General features: G+C 38.9%; 1 protein-coding gene across 2 annotated transcripts; it reads right to left on the reverse strand.

Annotated features, from left to right (window-relative positions):
- Positions 1 to 5234: 5234 nt before the first annotated feature.
- Positions 5235 to 19206, reverse strand: LOC117419758 (serine/arginine-rich splicing factor 5-like). 2 transcript variants are annotated; one of them, XM_034032824.3, is made up of 8 exons: positions 19074 to 19205; positions 17730 to 17905; positions 15598 to 15668; positions 13308 to 13412; positions 12923 to 12992; positions 8129 to 8202; positions 7724 to 7831; positions 5235 to 6132 (listed from the first exon to the last, which is right to left on the reverse strand). In XM_034032824.3, exons 2-8 carry the CDS (start codon positions 17853 to 17855, stop codon positions 5874 to 5876), a joined length of 813 nt encoding a protein of 270 aa, XP_033888715.1. In that variant the 5' UTR covers positions 17856 to 17905; positions 19074 to 19205; the 3' UTR covers positions 5235 to 5873. The 2 variants fall into 2 exon arrangements, 1 of the variants encoding a protein (XP_033888715.1); XR_009307672.1 differs by lacking the exon at positions 5235 to 6132 and adding an exon at positions 12152 to 12480 and having other exon boundaries at positions 7768 to 7831; positions 19074 to 19206.
- Positions 19207 to 20280: the final 1074 nt, after the last annotated feature.

Here is a 20280-nt window from a genome sequence, read left to right on the forward strand (position 1 = left end):
ACTTTTCAAAAAAAAGGAGAACATTTCGAGGTAACATTCTACCTGTGAGATGTCTTACTCATTAAACTATTGAACATATTTTTAGAGATAACACGATTATCTATTTATGGATACCAAGATATTTAGTAAAGGGTCTGAGTGAGAAAAATTGGGCAAAACTTTTCCCATGCCTAGTCTTGCTGTAAATCATTTGTTGCCATAATTTGGGCCAGTACTGTATGTAGTATAGATTATGAGGACTCTGACCTGTGTGTGCATTGCTTGTGTGACTTGTCCTGTAGATTATGAGGACTCTGTCCTGTGTGTGCACTGCTTGTGTGGCTTGTCCTGTAGATTATGAGGACTCTGTCCTGTGTGTGCACTGCTTGTGTGGTTTGTCCTGTAGATTATGAGGACTCTGTCCTGTGTGTGCACTGCTTGTGTGGTTTGTCCTGTAGATTATGAGGACTCTGTCCTGTGTGTGCACTGCTTGTGTGACTTGTCCTGTAGATTATGAGGACTCTGTCCTGTGTGTGCACTGCTTGTGTGACTTGTCCTGTAGATTATGAGGACTCTGTCCTGTGTGTGCACTGCTTGTGTGGTTTGTCCTGTAGATTATGAGGACTCTGTCCTGTGTGTGCACTGCTTTTGTGGCTTGTCCTGTAGATTATGAGGACTCTGTCCTGTGTGTGCACTGTGTGTGACTTGTCCTGTAGATTATGAGGACTCTGTCTGTGTGTAAACTGCTTGTGTGGCTTGTCCTGAACGCATCAGTGATAATATCAGCAAAATAGCAGCAAAGCCTCTGATTCCTACTGTTGCGGTGCTTCATGTTCAGGTGCAAATGGACAGTCTCCATGGAGACAGGCTGCCAAAATATCCAGCTGTGCTCTACTATTCTAAAAGTGGCTTTCCCAGCTGTGGTCATCGGACCCCTGTACCTGTTCCCTCTCATCTACATCCTGTTCCAGGCCGGAGAGGCCCTGCTCTTCATCGTTCTCTTCAGATGTTATGAAAGGATGAGGCCACAAGCAGACGGCAAGTATTCTGTCATTCCTTGTAAGGAGAGACGTAAACAACCAGCCCTCCCGGGGGCTCCAGGGTTATTCGGCCTCATCCTCATTCATGGAGTAATTACAATTCATGGAGTCTCCTCTATATAGATGCACTAGGTATTGTGGAAAACTACTGCCAGTGTTTGGCTTCGTGTAATCTAATCTCCTAGGACACTGTATCCCCTCGGAGGCTATAGTTCCATAATACACCTCAATTCCAGTCCATATTCGCATATTGTTAACATTTTAATGCCCTTCATTTGTAACTCGAGAACGATGAGCAGTATGTTAATATCCCTAACAAAAACCAACAATAAATGTAGGAAATCAGATTTAAAAGCTGCAAGCTTCTTTTCTGATGTATTGTTTGTTTTCTCTTTTCTCACCCAGATTCTGGTAAGATTGTGTACGTAGCTGTGGACAGTAAAGTGGACGAAGTGAAGCTGCCGTAGACATGCGCTACACTGACAGTCCGACATCTGCACACCTCTGCCCTTTTCAACTGGAAAGCCTGCTATTAATCATAAGAACCATGAGGGGAGGTTGTGTACTTCAATCAGACAAGTCTTCATCCTATCCCAGTATCAGGAGTGATAGTCTGTTGAACAAAACTTGACATAATGGTATTCAATTCACCAAGCTTGGGGTATGTTCATTTCAATGCAGCCAAAGGGGTATAACATATCACTTAAAGAAACCTTTTAAAAACAGGATTGATTTGTCATTAGCTGTTCTTTTGTTGAGCAAGAGATGGTGTATAATGTCTCAGGTGATCCTGCAATTGAATTGACACACAACCTGTGCCAGTATGAACTGCGGAAGTATTTCCTGAGTGGAAGGTAGACAGGGGAGAGGTGAAAAATGAAGGCATTATTTACTGCACTAAAGAATGGAACTTACAGTGGCAGTATCACAACTATTTGGAGATAAAGGATAAGGACTAGAGTTGGCAAAAATGTACATTCAAACATGAGTAATATCTGATGTTTATAATGTTCACATGCCTTTGAGATGCAGATTGTGCTTTTAACTTACTGTATTGCCAACTATAGCATTAAGAAGTTGTTTATTCTTGTTATATTATCATTACTTTAAATAAAGAACAATACTAAAATCACAACTGTAATTGAAATGAAAGGAGTTGAAATTAAACATATCCTAAATACACTGCCTGGCAGCTTTATTTGGACCTATAGATAATTGGGCTGGGCCACCGTTTGACTCAACGCAGCAGATTCCACAAGGTGCTGGAATCAATTCAGTCATTAATATTTCACACAATTGGAACAGAGAGGTAGACAAAGGATTGTAACAAACATGTTGTTCAAATTCACCCCAAGAATGCTTAACTGGATTGAGATCCAGGGATTGTGGTGGCCACGGAAGACGTCCGAAGTCTCACTCATGCACCTAAAACAATTCATACAGTTTTGCCACTGCAAGGATGCATTATCATCTTGAACTTATCAGGGTATTTACACAAGTGCAGCATTGTTGGCTGGAATGGAGCTGCAATGATGCTTAATTGGGGTATACTAGAAGAACATGCCCCACACCTGGACAATGCCAAATCCAATGTGCTACAGCTCTAATACAGTGGCTAGGATGTGTACGTGCAATACAGCCTATAAACAAACTATTGATTAGTAGAATAAACCCACATTTAAATACTCAAGGAATTCAAGATTCTATACAAGAATTTCTCTCAAAATTGTCACATTTCACCCCTTAAAAATGATGTCCAGCAGAAACCATGACCGAGGTATTGTTTGGGATAACTGGTGTTTTCTGCCATTGTGTGGACATACAGTATTGTGGTAACAATTATTGCAAAAGGGAACATATCAGCCTGTTAAAAACAGACAACTAAGCAGCTTTTTGTTTCAAATTTCATGTAGTAGTAAAGACACTAAAGCATTGGTCCTCTAAGCTGATACACTAATATGTAAAACATGCAATGGGGGAGTTTAAATTATTATAATCTACTAATGAACTCTGGAGTGTCTGTTTTGATGTCATTGGTAAATACACCGTGTAACAAATTTTTTTTTTTTTCGTTCCTAGGTAGTGTTATTTCCTAATTGCTTATGCCTCAAAAGTATAGAAAATGGCTATTATTCCCCACAAACTTTGCTTTTGTGACCAGGACAGTGATATTTTGAAATTTACCTATTTTCCAGAACATTCCAGATAGATTCAGTGCTGAGTAAACTTGGAGTAACTTCTAGAACTTTCCAGTAATATAAATAGTACTATAAATACAGGGGCCTTAAGCCCACCAGTTCAGTTTAGTTCCAGCTGCCTAAGTGGATACATATCTGCATTTTTCTGAGATGGCATCAAGGTCATAGGAGACTTCAAAATGGTGGCATTCCTGATGGGTCTCCAAGGCAGTTTTACCAAGTTTCCCTGCTATCTTTGCCTTTGGGACAGCAGGGACACCAAGGCGCACTACCAGAGGCGGGACTGGCCACAGCGGACCGAGTTCTCTGTGGGGAGGAACAACGTCAAGAGGGAGCCACTGGTGGACCCCCGGAAGGTGCTGATGCCGCCACTGCACATCAAATTGGGCCTTATGAAACAATTTGTCAGAGCTCTAGATAAGGAGTCGGCAGCCTTCAAGTACCTTCAAGACTTCTTCCCTAAGCTGTCTGAGGCAAAGGTCAAAGCCGATGTCTTCGTCGGACCACAGATAAAGAAGATCCTGGAATGCAATGAATTCCCCAAGAAGCTCACTAGTAAGGAGAAAGCGGCTTGGAACAGCTTTGTCATAGTGGTTCGGGGCTTCCTGGGCAATCACAAGGCCGAAAACTATGTGCAGCTGGTTGAGACTCTGGTGAAGAACTACGGCACAATGGGCTGTAGGATGTCCCTCAAAGTCCATATCCTTGATGCTCATCTTAATAAATTCAAGAACATGGGAGCGTACTCGGAGGAGCAAGGCGAGCGCTTCCACCAGGATATACTGGACTTTGAACGCCACTACCAAGGACAGTATAACGAGAACATGATGGGAGACTACATTTGGGGGCTGATTCGGCTGATTCTGATTACAGTATAATCATAAATCTCGAAAAACTACTCACTTCTAAATCTTTTTTGTATTACTTTAGTATAAATACATATTAATTTGGATTCATATGTTTTTTTCTGACTTTGTGAACGAAGAGACACAAATTCACCCGTTTTCTCATTGGAAATAAGTAAATTTCAAAATATCACTGTCCTGGTCACAAAAGCAAAGTTTGTGGGGAATAATAGCCATTTTCTATACTTTTGAGGCATAAGCAATTAGGAAATAACACTTGCTACCCAGGAACAAACATTGTGTTACATAGTGATATGTATTTGAGGATCATTTTTTTATTTTGAAATAAACTAATTTGCAGCAAGAGAGAGGATTACCTTTAGAAGATGATGATAGCCCAGCCTCCTCCAAATCTAACTGGATTAGCCCACACTCAACTTCGGCTTATGCAACATGTTTACAAGCAAACAAACTAAACACACATCATTCTAGCTCAAGTTGATCAAATTATGGGGAGGTGTTTCCTCCTTGTGTGGTTGATGTCGAAAACAAGGTGGTGCAGCAAGAGGTCCAGAGCAGCTGTCTTGTGCAGCAGCTGTGTAACGCTTACATGGTGAGAATGTTTCTATATCTTCAATCCCCATCCCCATGTAAGGAATGACCAGGACAAACAGGTCAAAGCTTGTCATAAGGAGTCAAGCACCCCTCCTCCTTGGTGCACTTGAGCTGGAATCAGCCTAAATGTATTCAGCAGTGTGTCAGTGCTAAACCATTGTAGAGTAACAATTACCCTGGAAGGGATTGCAGAATCTTTTACCAGGACTCTTCAGGTTAGGGGCAGCACTTCAAGGCTGCATACATGCAAGAACTGAATGAATGAGAGACGTTTACATGCATTTATTGGTTATTTTCCATGATTATCTGCGAGATGCAAAGTACACCACAAGAGACCAGTTTTAATCTAAAAACTTTTCACCTAAGCTTTTAATAACTTGCCTGGTGAAAAGCAGTTAACCACCAAAGTGGGTTAAATTGTGGATGTGGTCTACGCTTTCTGGAGCCCAACACTAGGAAGTAACAAGGCTTCAATTCACAACTGTGTAATTAGTAAAAGCTTTATGTATTCATTTGAAAGTGGTGCACACAAATAATTTACAATGCTGATCAGAACATTTCTCCCAAAGATCCCACTGGAATCTTTATTTTTATATACACACAAATGCACACCAATACTAAACTGTGTGGACTCTGAACCAATCCTTTAATACAAAAAGTAAAAGGTATATTTTACACCTTTCTTCAAAAGGAGGAAAACAATTTTAAAATGCACCCACCAATGCAGAACAAAAAAAAATAATAATTTGGAGAACCCTATATGCACAAGGTTACATTTTCAGGTCAGAATACAAATGTTACCACTATTTCACAGGATTTCATAAATCATTTAAACAAACATTGACAAAGATGTGTTCTGTAAATCGGCACACTTTGTGATGCTTTTATATAAAAAAAAAAAAAAAAAAGAAAAGCCAACCGTCAGTATAGACTTACCATCTTACCATATTTATTTAGTACCAATAGACAATTGTCCCCCCTCCCCTAGTCTCACCTTCACACAACTCAGTGTAGGGATGCCCGCTTGTAAAAGCAGGACTGGAGCAGTCCACTTTTGGCTTAAATTAGTAAGTTGGACTAGCATCCTTCAGCTCATGACAGTCCAATATCCAGAATCTCATTGCATTATTTTCCCGTGGTGAACCCTTTCCTGGGTTGATACTGTTACACACACAGGGTTGGGAGGGGGTGGGGTCTCAGTGCCTGCTCTCTATTGACGGAGAGCGCGTTATAGACCTGGAGCGGCGACGCTCAGGGGAGTGTGGGGAGCCGGAGTGGGCTCGGGAGCTGCGTTTCACCTCCTTGTCCCGAGCGGGGGAGCGGCTGGCAGAGCGGGAGCGACTGCGGGACCGGGAACGGCTGTAGGACTTGCGGCTGCGGCTCCTGGAGTGGCTCCTGGAACGGGAGCGGGAACGGGAGCGCGAGGAGCTGCGGGAACGAGATCGACTCCTCGACCTGGACGAGAGAGAGAGAGAGAGAGAGAGAGAGAGAGAGAGAGAGAGAGAGAGAGAGAGAGAGAGAGAGAGAGAGAGAGAGAGAGAGAGAGAGAGAGAGAGAGAGAGAGACAGAGACAGAGACATAGGCAGAGAGAGAGAGAGACAGGCGTGATCACAAGGCAATGCAGACCGTGACAGTAAAATAGCAATTGAGGAATTCTACATTTGGTGACAATTAACAGAGCTTATGGAAATGTTACAGCATCAAAAGGCCTTTATTTGGTGAATTATAATGGGGATCAGGCACCACTGAAAATAGGATTCATCTAAATAGATTCAATCTCAAAAAAGGATGCTTTACAGCCTTATGCCATTAGTTTTAGGTTTGAAATCAGGAAATGTAATGGTAAACAAGAGTTTAACTCCCACATTTGTATGCTGTGAAATGTATTAATCATTTCACTTTTCATGTTCGGTTTTCATGTTCGGATATTCGCTCAATTTAAATGTTTGTTTTTCATAAAGTAATAAAAGCCATTATATTGCTCTGAACACAGGCAGAGACCTTACAATATGTAACACGTTAAAATAGAAAAAGATCCCAGGAGTAAAGAATAAGTTGTGTAGGACTTACTTTACTCCAGTGAATTAACTACAAAAACAAAAGGATGCCAGAAACAGCAATTCAAGTTAAATGTTTTGTTTAGTCCCGAAATAGTACATGACGTTGACCCCGTATTTTATTTTTTTCATTCCTTGCATTTGCCGTTTCTTCACAGTAAACAGTGGCCATAGACACGTTATCAAAGTAACAACCTTTTTGTGCCTTTTTGTAGCTGAACAAGCAAACAAACTGAAATTTAACTTTAAACACTTGAGATAAAACAAACATAGAAATGGCATTATAAAGTGGAAAAATCCTCACTATTTTGGTTCTCGTTTATTACATTCCACATAACAGAAGGTTACAACAAAAAATATATTACATATACAGTCTATATAAAAATCACTACACAACATTTCCAGCAAGTTGGGCACTGTTTAAGCGAGGCATTTCACAATGGCGTGCTTGCCTTTTTTTGTCCCATGAGATTCTGACTCGCTCTAAAGCAGCACAATACGTTTTTGACTCAGATGGCTTTCCATAGAGATCACTATGCGTGCGCGTACTCCATTTGTTTACTTTTTGCTGTTTACTTTTAAATAAAGGCTCAAGAGCTGTTGTGTTGATCCCGTGTTTTGTTTTGTTTTTTTTAATTATATAATTTTTTATATTTATATATATATATATATATATATATATATATATATATATATATATATAAATAAATAAATAAATAAATAAATAAATCATCTTACATATCACAGAGCTCTTTTTCATTTGCCATTTTTTGAAACTATCGCTCAAATTCTGGCGAGACGGTAAATAAGTGCAAGGTATTTGTCATTTCTAGCGAATACGAACATCAGATTTTTATATCCGACATGTCAAAAAAATATTTGTTTGAATATTCAGATATTTGTCCCAGCACTATAAAATCATCTATACAAGCTACTGAAAAAGTCTGGGTTTGTACAAGGTTAGACAACATGTTCGATTGCAGCCTTACCTCCTTCTAATCGCCTCTGTCAGTTTGATTTTCCTTCCATTGATCTCCTTACCAGACAGCTTATCAAGGGCGTTTCTGACATCACTGGAAGAAGCAAACTCAACCACCCTGGAGCGAAGACAAAGAAGAACACACTGCAGCCGCCAAGAAAATACAATTCCACGGCTAGAAAAGACAGCTTGTTTGAAATCATGTATTCTCAGTAAAGTGCCTCCCCCCTCAGTTAAGCAGTCTCAGGGACACAAAATAGGATTAAAGAGTATCCTACTGTATGCTAGCAACGTTCAGTTTAACAATAGCTTTGTTTTACATTGACAGACTGCTATATTAACAATGGCTAATGCAACACCTCAGTTCTAATACTGGGCAAGCATGCACTTATTTTTAGAGCAAAGGAAAACCTACCCTTCATTTAGTTTTGGTCTGTGAGCATCAGCAAAAGTAACCTCTCCAGCTTGTCTCATGAAATCTTTCAGATCCTACACACAAGAGCAGGACAGTTAGGGAAAAGTCAGTTCAAAAACAACAACAAAATATTGCATTATACAGTTTAACTAGGCATGACTACTGAAAAGAGAAGTGTTAGGTGTGTTATAAATCCTGCATCTACCTGAGCTGGATGAAAGGGGGGTCCAAGAATCACCCAGTCTACCTTGATCTCACACATCCTTTTTCATTTCTATAACAATCTTGATACAGACAAAGCATGAATGAGAGCAGTAAAGTCAAAGAGTGCTATGTACCTAGTTTAGCACCCACCACCATCCTTTGTACCGCTGTCACAGAGAATTGGTAGACCGGGAAAAAAAGTAGATCTCACCTTTAGCACGCATTTAAAAGGGAGGGTTCGTTGGGAATTCAATGAACACTGCAGAACCAAAACACCATTAGTTATTTTTCAAAAACCGAAGGAGGTTCAGACAGCATTTTTGTATAAACTGGGATTTTGGTCATCTCATCTAGCTAGGCAAGTTAGTTATTTCAGGGTTTTCATCTTCCATAGATCAATCGCACTGACAAAATATGCTTTTTTCATTAACTCAAATAAAGTAAACTGCAGTTCATCATTAAAATGACTATTTTAATACTGATGATTTGTTAAATATTTATATCTATTAAATAGTTTTTTTTTTTTTTAAATCACCAAAAAAAGAAGTTGAGCACACAAAGAGAAGCCATGATAATCTGCATCAGAACAAAAACGATAACACTTTGACCCTTCGTCCGAGCAACCTTACACTCCCCATGCAAGTCAATCTACATTTAGCTTTGAGCAGTCAACATTAGATAAGCACTCAATATAGGTAGCTTAATACTCACAGTTCAGTGCTAAAACACAAAAATGCTATACAACTTGTAAAAGGTTTCAGATCAAAATCTTCACCAAGATCTCCAAGCAACACCTCGTAACTATCACTAATTCTGTCACTCTCAAATTGCTAAAGCATGTCAGCATTCCAATTGATTAACATGGTTTTCAATCAATATTAAAACAAACACGCAAAAAACTTAAATACCAGTGGTACTATAAAGTTAGATGCAAATAATTTTTTAAACCCCAAAATACAGTACAACTTACAGAACAGGTTTATGGTCGAAATCTTCATTCAGTCCTTTATGTTTTAAAGGTGTCAAATGTATACATCCAGAAGCTTGGTAAAGCACAGGTAAGCACTGCACTGTGTAAAAGCACAGGTAAGCACTGCACTGTGTAAAGCTCAGAGAGGTATAGTACAGTATATATAAAATTAAATAGTCAAACCATGGTAAACCATATGAAAATCATAGGAAAGCTGCTAAATTACTATGCAAATATACCGTGGCAATCTTTCAAAAGATAAACTTAAGGTGCTGTGTGTTACAATTTAGATGTGCAATAGATGCGGTTGAAATCAATAGCACATTATAACTAGCATGACAAATTCTAACCCTTTAAAAAATAAATAAATAAATAAATAAATAAACATTCCTCTCATACTGTGGAAGTTGGCATCTGATTTTCTGCAGGCTGTGCTTCCTCAAATCGTTATTACTTTTTCCAAGGTCCACTAATAATAAAAAGGGATGAAAAGTACTTGCATTTCATTTGAACGCATGCTTTTAAAAAAAAAAAAAAAAAAAATCTACGAGAACAAGCACATTGGAATGTCATACAAAAACACAATTAAATATGCTTTTAACATTCATATAGCCCATATTACGACTTCAAATAATTTAAATATTACAAAATGAAAAAATAATTCCCAGTCAACTGTATTGAGAATGACTTCCACAAGTATGAAGGAGCTCAAACGTCCAGGCCAGTCAATACATAACAATGCACATACCTAGTACAATGGGAAGTACATTTAGTGCACGGGTGCAATGAGCCATGGCATTAACATGCATACAAGTAACAGAAATCAAACGTTTACAGTACTACACAACTTACAAGTTTATTTTTAGTTAAATGTCCTTATGAAAGCACTGCAGTGAATGAATAAATTACAGTACAGTACAGACTCTGTGTAAATGTCCTTACTCTTCAGTGAACCTGTAATGAAAATTCGGATGCACAGCTGGGTCTCAATTCACATGAACTTTATTCCATGGTTTATTAGTTAACATTAAGGTAGTTTATTACTATTGTCCTGCACTTGCTGCTGCTGCTACTGTCACCGTGTATCCACACACTGTCTGTCTCATCCTTCTGGTTCTTGACCTTAGTTCCTTTGTGTTACATTGTACTACTTAAAGGGGCGGCATTACATTTCTGGACACTACACTCGGTACAACTCATAGTTTGACTGAAATAAGAATGAATAAAATAACCTCAGCGTTATTTTTACGAAAACAATCCAACCAAACTGTTGACTATACTTTTAGGTATTTGCTTGCACCGTCTAATGTAATGACTTAAATAGCAAAAGTTAACAAATGCACATTATCCAGAATTAACTTGGTGAACAAAAACAATAATAAACTTCACACAATAATACAGTTTCACACAGAAATCAAACATTGTCGATTGTTTCGCATTCAAAAACAGACGCTTTGAAAGTTCAGCTTGTTACCCTGAATAACAAGTTTTTATCCTTGTTATCCTGAGTACCAGCAATAAGTGTCAGTGTCAAGTTACGAGTAAAGCATGGTGACAAATAAAAAAAACAAAAAAAAACAGAAATGACAGGATGCATGTATTTTACATGGAGAAAATTCGAGACCAAGATTGTCTGTCGAATGAAGTGAAGGGGTCTAGTTATCCACCCGTCAAGTTAACCAAGGGTGACTGTACATTGAAGTTTTCAGCATGCACACCACTAAACCAATGCATATTACACTTCTACTTCAGAGAAATCATGCATTGATCTCCGAAGACTTGCCAATAGGGTCCCCTTGTTGAATATTACCATGGAAACTAGAAACTGGGAATGGAGCATTTTGTAGAACCTTGGAAAGGTAAAATATTAAAAAATAAAACAAATACAAATAGCTATGATTAAATGGATGTAGTAAAGTGCAGTTTCTGACATTGCTCATTAAACAAATATGCAATATATGTACGACCAAAATAACAAAGTGCACAGTTGAACCCAGAGGTCTCACAATGCGCTCTGCTTTTTATGATTGTTTCCACTCTTTTGAAAGTTTTCACCAAGCTTTCTTTGTTGTGCTACTAAACTGTGGTGTGTTTACCACAAGCAGGTGGCAAGGTAAATAAAACGATTAAATGAGCACAATAAAGAAGATATATTCAACACATATTAAAGGAATTAATGTAAGTGTCACATTAAAAGTGTTTTAACTATAACTAAAAAGAACTTAAAGCATCTCCATGTCAGACATATAAAATGCTTCCACATAGTGCTCACCCTGTCTGCATTCTGCAGTTTAATACTTTTTACAATTTTATCTAAGCAATATTAAAATAAAACCAGCAATTATCCACAAATCGATACAGACTGGGTGATAAAAAGTCCCGATAGAAAAGCGACTCTGTGAAACCTCCCTTTCAATTCAGAAACCTGCACATGCACAGTAAAGGTAAGATCTACTTTATATTCTTGGACCCTCCTAGGAAGTTCAGTGCACATTAAATATGCACCTGGAAACCAGCTAAATGTATATGTCCATCTCCATGTGTGGAGTGGTATTCTGCTTCTCATAGGGCGATATACAAAAACTACATTTAAGAATGGAAAGCTTACAGTAAATAGTTTACGTTACCTTCCTTTACACATCCCTATTCAAGCAGTGAACTGCTCTTAGCCCCCAGTTTACCATCATGTCAGGGAAGGCGCTCCACTGGCTCTTTTCCACCCCTTCTATTAAAAGGCACTGCCCACATGACATGTCGGCTCTGCAGCTGATGGAGGCAGGCCATTTGCTAACACCTTGGGTGTGCCGTTTGGACCAAGGCACTGTGTCTCCTAAAAAAACATCTCGCACCTCAAATTTTCCTGTGGGACCACCTGGAACCAACTCGCACCACTCGGGGAAGGATGGGAGCCTCTCAAATTAACGAATCGACCTCAATACACCACCAACTCTCTCTCGCTCTGTCGCTTGCTCGCTCGCAGCAAAGGGAACCAGGCCAGCGACTTTACAGCATAGGACCCAGCAAACGCTCAAACGATCTGCAGGTCACCCCAAGTGAACTAGGTGTAGTAGGAGCAGAGACTGGCTTCTATGAACCAGGCTCAACCCAGAGAGACCGACACTGAGGGACTTAACTCCACGCCCAAAGGCACTCTCTTCCATACGACACACAAGACAGGCTGGTAAATAAAGGGGTTAACACTTGGTTAAAATAGAGGAGACAAGAAAAAAAAAAGTAAAATTAAATTAAAATTAAGTTAGGCTCAACACTTAACCCCTAAGTAATATTGAATGGCTAGTTGGCTTGAAATAGTTTAAACTGTTTGAAATAAAACTGGAAAACAAACGTTAAATGTTTAAATGATTTTGCTGTTGCCCATTTAGCTTTTATGCTATAAATGGGAGAACAGAGACCTTACCGGATCCCCAGCATTTTCTACCAGTTCCTGTAGAATTAAAGTCTAATGGAGCATAGACTATATATTTTAACTTTCATTGCTTGTTAAAATAGACTATTATCTCCTAGCCTACTGGGGTTCACTTTTGAGGATTCTGTTCTCTTTCAAAAACCTTGTAGGCAAATGCTAAGGCTGAACTGTAAGCAATTGATTTGGAACTCACCTGCCAGCTGACTCTGGAAGACAAGTTCTCCACAATGAGCCTGTTTTCAGTGCGAACTGGAGGGGGATTCCTAGAAGGAAAGAGATGCAGCGGTCACAATGCAGTTAAACACTCTTATCACTGCCTTTCCACAATGCATAGAGGTAACCCAATAAAACTAACACTGTGCAAGACTAAAAATCAATCTTGGTTTCTTCACCCAATTTCAGACTTCACAGCAGTGAAAGAAAAACCTTTAGTTATTCAGTTTTTTTAAAAACGCACCTTTACTGGTACAATTTGATCTGTGAAATGCATGCATACTGTACCGTAACATAGCGTGTGGTCAAACAGCAAGCTGGATACAAAGGCTTGACGGCACTGTTAATAAAAGCTCTTGGCTTACCTCCTGCCGTCACGTGATCTCCTGCTGTAGCGGTCAGGGAAGCGGCCAGGCCCCCCTCTTCCTCGGCCTCCTCGAAGCCGGGCTCGTGCATGTTCAATCGTAACTCTGCACAAAATACCACCACACAGGTCAAGTTATGTTTGCCTACAACACTCAAAGTGCTGCCAAAAAACTAAAACAAACATCCAAAATAAATCTGGATTAATTTCAATTATGTTGCAGATATTAGATTAAAACATCTTATTTTTTTCAAAGAAATACAAAAAACTAGGGGTGAACCAAATCTGTAGCCTATCGATATGGCAAGAATTTAATGTGTTTGGCGCTTACTAATAACGCAAGAACAGTTTTCCTTGCAGTACTGTGTAACATGCTGTGGCAGGGACAGAGTTAATGACTCTACCAGCAACCACAGGTGTGGCCACTCTCCAGTTAGTGCAGATTGGTGCTAATTGGGGACTGGCCACCTGCATAAAAGCAGGCAGAAATCCTGTGTCTGGAAGAGTAGGGGAGTGTTTTTTGTTTTTTTTTTTAATCTGTGTGCTGCCATATTGTTTATAAAGCTCAGTGAAGGCTCTGCCCAGCCTGGACAGTTTTTGTGGCATTTTGTTTAACCTTTTATTTTGGCCCTTGCACCCTTTTGTTTTATGTGTTATTTTGTTTATTAAATGAGCGCTTTAGCACTTACACTGCAGCTTCCGAGTCTCTTTCTTGCCGTGACCCTGCTACACATGGGATCAACCTGCACTAAATAAGTCTCAAAAGAGCAGGGTTTGGGATTCTTTTTAAATATCTGAAGACAACAGGATAGCTCAGCTGTGTGCTGAAGAACAGACAATGCTACATTAAATCCATTTATGAACCGAGTAGAATTATTATTCTAATTTTTTAAATGTTTAGGTTGAATCCTAAATAATATTGATGGTTTAAGTTATATTAAATATATTAAATATAAAGTTGTATTAATTTTATTATTAATTATACAATGTACTTCAATGACCTTTTGTTCATCTTGTTTAATCTGCATTGGTTGCGGGGGTACTCTGGCCATTGGTTGCGGGGGTACTCTGGCCATTGGTTGCGGGGGTACTCTGGCCATTGGTTGCGGGGGTACTCTGGCCATTGGTTGCGGGGGTACTCTGTGGCATTTTGAAGCAGAAATTGATTACTGTGCAGTCTTTTGTTAAGTAACAAATTCAAGTTAGATGGAATTTTGTAACTGGAAATGTAATATTTTTTTGGTCAAGTTAACAATTTTGTGCTGCATTTAAGCAGTGTGCTTAAAATAAGAATTTTAAGTTGTTATAGTTGATATTGCGTAGGCTAAATTTGTTTTACTACTGTACAGTATAGATTATAAAAGTTATAGAAGTCATAATAAGCAATGTTTAACAGCAAGTGGCTATAAAAGTTAATGTCACATTATATATTTTTCTACAGAAGTGCCAACGCAAAATGTTGTTTTTGTGACTACTGTAATGAATGCATATGGTCTGTAACTGTCCATTGTAGCAAATAGTGTAATGTTCACACTAGGTATAATATCGCCATTGTATCGAGGTATAGACAGGTTTGTGGTCCGAGGACGGCCCTTATAATAACCAGGGGGAATATGTAATGATCCCTTATATATTAATACTAGCTCTGCACCTTTAAGGGTTGGGGCTCTTGAGACTGACGTCAAGCTCTACCTCCCAACGGAGGAGATGCATTGTGGGTGTGTTTGTGTGTGTAATGAAGAGAGCTGAACAAGTAGGGCATGGCGGTTAACAGTTGTGCAGGGATATCAGAGCTGGTACTGAACATACAACAGTGAACTTTTATGATACCATTTATACATTGACTATCTGTGGCTTATGTACACGATTGTGAGGACGGAGTAACAAAGTATGTTATTGAAAAGTATGGACTTCAGTGTATTGTGTTAAGTACTCTTTCCCACAGCGTTACTCTGGCAGAAACCAACATTACACTGTGTTGTAAAACAAATGTATAAAATTGCTGTCAAGCTATTTTACCAAGTTATTATTTATTATTATTTATTCATACCTGTTCAGTTTTATCATAAATACATTAAGTAAATTATAGCTATTCATTTAACGTCTATAATTATAAAACAGTTTAAAATATAGGCCGTATGTCTTGTTCCTGTAGATTACAATAGCTTACCTGTATTACCTGCATATTATTGGTAATGGCCGAAATGGGCAGCTAATCCTCAGCTATCAGTATCAGCCGAGAATCTTAAATCAGTGCACCCCTACAAAAAAAAAAAACCCATGTCACTTACCTCTCATTGCATAGCTCCTTTCCATCCAGTTCATAAACAGCATCTTCAGCATCTCTGGGGTCTTCAAACTCCTGTAACAGTGAAATCGTACTTTTACAGGTAAAGGTCTTTTCACACCAAGCGTATCCCGTCACAGCATCCGGTGTATTCTGACGCCGTTAAGTTGCTTTCACACCAAAAGCATCAATCCATCTGAAGCTGCCACTGAACACAACATTTCCTTAAAGTACAGATTTACATGTTTGCATCCTTCAGCTGTAATAGCAGTACTATTTTATAATTAATAGTGATATGTATTTTGCAAATTGGGAAAATGTTATAAATAGAGTAAAAATTCTACATTTCATTAGTGGTTGAGTGGTGTTATCTTTCCCACGCTGTAGAGCAGTCTTTCTTTAATGTACTTCTTCGCTGTTGAAAGTGAAGTGCCTTCATATGACACCCAGACACTCACAGCAATGATTGTCTTTAAAATGATTTAACAAATTGTTCGATCACTTCCTACCTGCTTCTGATCGACTGTTGAAATCCCAAATGCAGCTCGTATGTTACTGTAACCCCCAGCTGGGATCTTCATAAACAGCTCTTGCCAATTTATTTTTGAACCGAAAAAGTAGAGTTGCAACCTTTATAAAATAATACTTAATTAATATTTATACTTTATTACTTGCAACTTTTTTTCCCCCCCACAATACCTCATTGCATCTTTCTAACATTTATTCCCCTAGTCCCACCCCAAGTAGTCTGTTGAAAATAAATGCACATTTTCTCCAAAATGAAACCTTGCTCAAAAAGTCTGACTGGGGTGGGGGGTGACATTTTTGTAAACTGTTGATAAACGAAATGTTTATCTGCTTTGTCTCCGCCATCCCCCTCTATCTTCCTAAAACCTATTTCTCGGACACTGTAGGTGCCTGCCTCTGTGCTGTGACCTTTCTGCTGTCTGATTTGTTTATTTATTTATTTATTTATTTTAAAAAGGGGAGTCCTGTAGCCTACTCAGAAACAACCATTCACAATCTACATGTCTCCTTATTGAGGGGACAACGGTTATTTGAACATGGTAATGAAAACGATGATTTGCCACATTGAGGTATATTTTTCATGAATATATTGGTTTAATAAGCAAACGTACATGGACGCCTACAGACATAGAAGCAGTCCATTTCAGACGCAGTGCGTTTTACACTAAGCGGCCGGTGAGAAAGCATCCATAAGATGCCCAGTATGTTACGCTGATGCGACATGCTTGGTGTGAAAGGACCTTAACCCTTTGTGGTCTTTCCCAACTGTTGTCCTTGTGTTAGCATGAAACGTCCATTTAAAAGCTTGGGGTAAATAAGACATGTAATGCTACAGTAGATTTCTTCAATATCTTTTCAAAATGTCAGATTAAATTAGTTTATTTCAGTTCAGCTATGTTGATACAGCCATGTGCCAACAGCTGTAAAAACACTGGCTGTCACAGCTAGGATGTGCATGACAGAGAGACAGAAAGATATCCACTGAATGGATCAGGACCCAGCCCCAAATGCTCTTCTGCAGTAAGTCAGCTGCAACTGCAAGAAAGGGTGCTGTACAAGAGGAAGATGCTCCAGTCACAAACATGTACTGCCATGCCCAGGTGGCTGTGGATGCATGGAATGCAACAGCATCTTTAAAATGGTTCTAGCTAATGGAAACATTCCATACATCTTGCCCTTCATACTCTTCTAATAGTCTCACATGTGCAGTGTTGAAAATGCAGAACCTTCTTATAAAATGGTATCTGGTACCAAACCAGGTTCAAGAGCGCGCTCTTTGCATGCCTGGTATGTAGTCACCTTAACTGCGGAGTGGTATTTCCATCCCTTCAATGCCTTTAACTAACCAGCTGCTTCCCCTAAAGCAAATGGCAGTGCACACAAGCAAGACTCAATGAATAATTAGCTAACCCCTTTTACACTGACAGTGATGAAACAATGGATACAAACGGTCTGTGTTGAAACTGCAGCACTGCATAGGAACATGTTAACTCCGTACAACAGCCATTTTTTGTGAGCAGCACAGAGCACATTTGTTCCTGCCTATACTAATTAATGATAGCTGATCGTCCATTTTAATATCATTGTATTTCTTTACAATAAACGTACCACAAAGCCGTAACCTCTTTTCAGGTCGATGTCGCGGATCCTCCCGTAGCCCTTGAAGAATCTCTCCACGTCCTTCTCGCGGGCAGAGGGGTTCAAACGGCCAACAAACACACGGCAGCCACTCATCTCGTCAGTGTGTGCGTTTTAATAATTCGCTGGACCTTGTACACCACTTTCTGAAATCATGAAACGTGATATTAGTTCTAGCAATAGCTGGGCCATTTTATCTAGGGACAGTACATACTTGACAACTTATCTGTATTGTATCATATTTGGTTTCAAATTATGTTTTAAAAAATCCCATAAATTCACCCTTGCTGACTAAGTGCAGATATGAAACTAAGCACCAAACACATCCGTAGTTTAAAACAAATCTCTATTCATTAAACGCCTACTATACCGTATTATTATTATTAACCTGCTTTATTTTAAATAGGAAACGCATGGAGTGGATGGATATGCAGCCAACCCTGCCCATCCCCCCCAAATGACCTACTTTCATTTGCCTGGGAGCTGCAGTTTTATATGGATTTGCGGGAAAATATCATACCAAGATTGAGTTTTGTTTTTTCTTCGCCTATTTAACTGAAAAAGAAAGAAAACGGCTGCGCTTACAGTGCCGTCGACCACGGCCTCGTCTAACCCCTGACTGTGCTCCACACTGGAACCAAACAACCGACTGAAAACTGAACCTGTACCTGTGGAGCAACAATCACCGATGCAAAGCATTTCACCAGGAGTACTTTCAACAAATAAAACACTCCAAAAAACACATACTAAAATAAAATGGCGACTGAAAAACAAACCCAGTGCATCCTGGCACTTCTCCAGTGTATGTGGTAAATTAAATACGAATGTGCTACAGTTGAGCCGTCTGTATATATATATATATATATATATATATATATATATATATATATATATATGGCCAACAGAATTTTAAAATATTTGGCTACCACGCAAGACAGCCATAGCCATATTAAACAAACAAGGTTTGTTTTTTGGTAGTACATGTGTTTACGCTTTCGACGCAAAATAGGCCCATTTTTGTTCAATTTGTTACGTGTTAATTATACATGTACTTATTTATCCTGGTCATTAGAACCAATCTATGTATTTCTGCAATGCGAGTGAATTCTGCAGTTGTATAATTAACTATAATCTGTTTATAAATCACTTGCTTTTGTAAATTGTAAATTACTTGCTTTGGCTAACAATGATTTTAATTTCCCTTCACTAAACGCTCGAAGCATTTAATTACACGCATAATCAGGAATGTTAGGCACATTTATTTGTATTTATTTATTTATTTATTTATTTATTGCGGTATTCTTTCAGACTCACCTTTACTTTTGCAGCTCGATGTTTGCGCACCTCTTCGGACAATAGCACCTCGACAAAATGGAAGCTCTTCAGTAATGTCACCTCCTCTTTCACACAATTGGCTGAAAGCGCCGCCACGTCATCAGTCCCTCCCATACACTCTTTTGTTTTTACATTATTATTGTTATTGTTCTATAAGGGTCGTGCGGCGTACCAAAATGAGCACTCGCTGCGCCCAATATGGGGAGTAAGTGAATTTGATCAGTTTACTTGGACTAACGTTAGTACAATTCTTAATCCCAATTGCAGTGTACCAAAAGTCGATTAGATCACTGGGATCACCAACTAGGTAGATATTAAGGTAGATCACGTTTAGTACGGATTGCAGCGTGCTAACCAGACCACGTGGTGACAAAACATATCCCCATGACGTGCATTAAATTAGTTCTGTGAAGTTAATGAAACGCCTTTAAAACATAATGTCTCATTTTTCGCAATGGGAAAATGCAATATGTAGTGTTTGGCAAAATATATATATTTTTGTTTATTACATTATAATACATGATCTGAAAGATGTGTATATTAAAAAGTGCGTTTATTGTTTTCACTGATTATAAAATAACAAGTGATCTACTAGCAAAACAGTTCAATTGGGGGGTTACTATGTAAGACTAAAATGTACTTTGAAATCAGCCACGTGAGGTCCATTGGCAGAACGTTCATTAACAAGACCCGTTATTATGATTCTACTTTGAATGTCCTTCTGAGTGATGGGCGGGGTCTTTAGCCAATGGCGTGAAAGAGGAGGTGACATAACCAAAGCAGTTCCATTTTGTCGAGGTTAGTGGTCATTGGTAAATATCGAGCTGCAGTGCAAAACTAATCCGAGTCTGAAAGGGCGAATGCGAATAACAATGTGGCTAACATTCCTGGTATACGTGCGATTAAATGCACCTGATTTGTAAACAGACTATACTGATAGTATAACTAATAACACTCCATAATTCACTTGGCAAAAAATGCCAAGATTAGTTGCAATGATCAGGATAAATATGTATTAATAGCACGTAGCAAATGAGCCTATTTTGCAAAGAAACGTGAACGCCCTTGCACTACCAATAAAACAAAACGTTGTTCGTTATGGCTATAGCCGTTGTCTTGGTAACCAAATATTTTACAATTCTGTTGCGACAGCTCTACTTGACATTCATGTTAATTTACCACCTCA

Source organism: Acipenser ruthenus, chromosome 18 (genome assembly GCF_902713425.1).
Source record: "Acipenser ruthenus chromosome 18, fAciRut3.2 maternal haplotype, whole genome shotgun sequence".
Lineage (NCBI taxonomy): Eukaryota > Metazoa > Chordata > Actinopteri > Acipenseriformes > Acipenseridae > Acipenser > Acipenser ruthenus.

Bases quoted from the DNA above. Each gene is read 5' to 3' on its own strand.
- LOC117419758 (XM_034032824.3), bottom strand. From the start codon at position 17,855: ATGAGTGGCTGCCGTGTGTTTGTTGGCCGTTTGAACCCCTCTGCCCGC. The intron at 13,413-15,597 runs GTAAGTGACATG...TATTTTGTGCAG, and splicing joins AAGGAGCTATGCAATGAGAG to AGTTACGATTGAACATGCAC. The intron at 8,203-12,922 runs GTGAGTTCCAAA...TCTTGTGTGTAG, and splicing joins CTTCCAGAGTCAGCTGGCAG to GATCTGAAAGATTTCATGAG.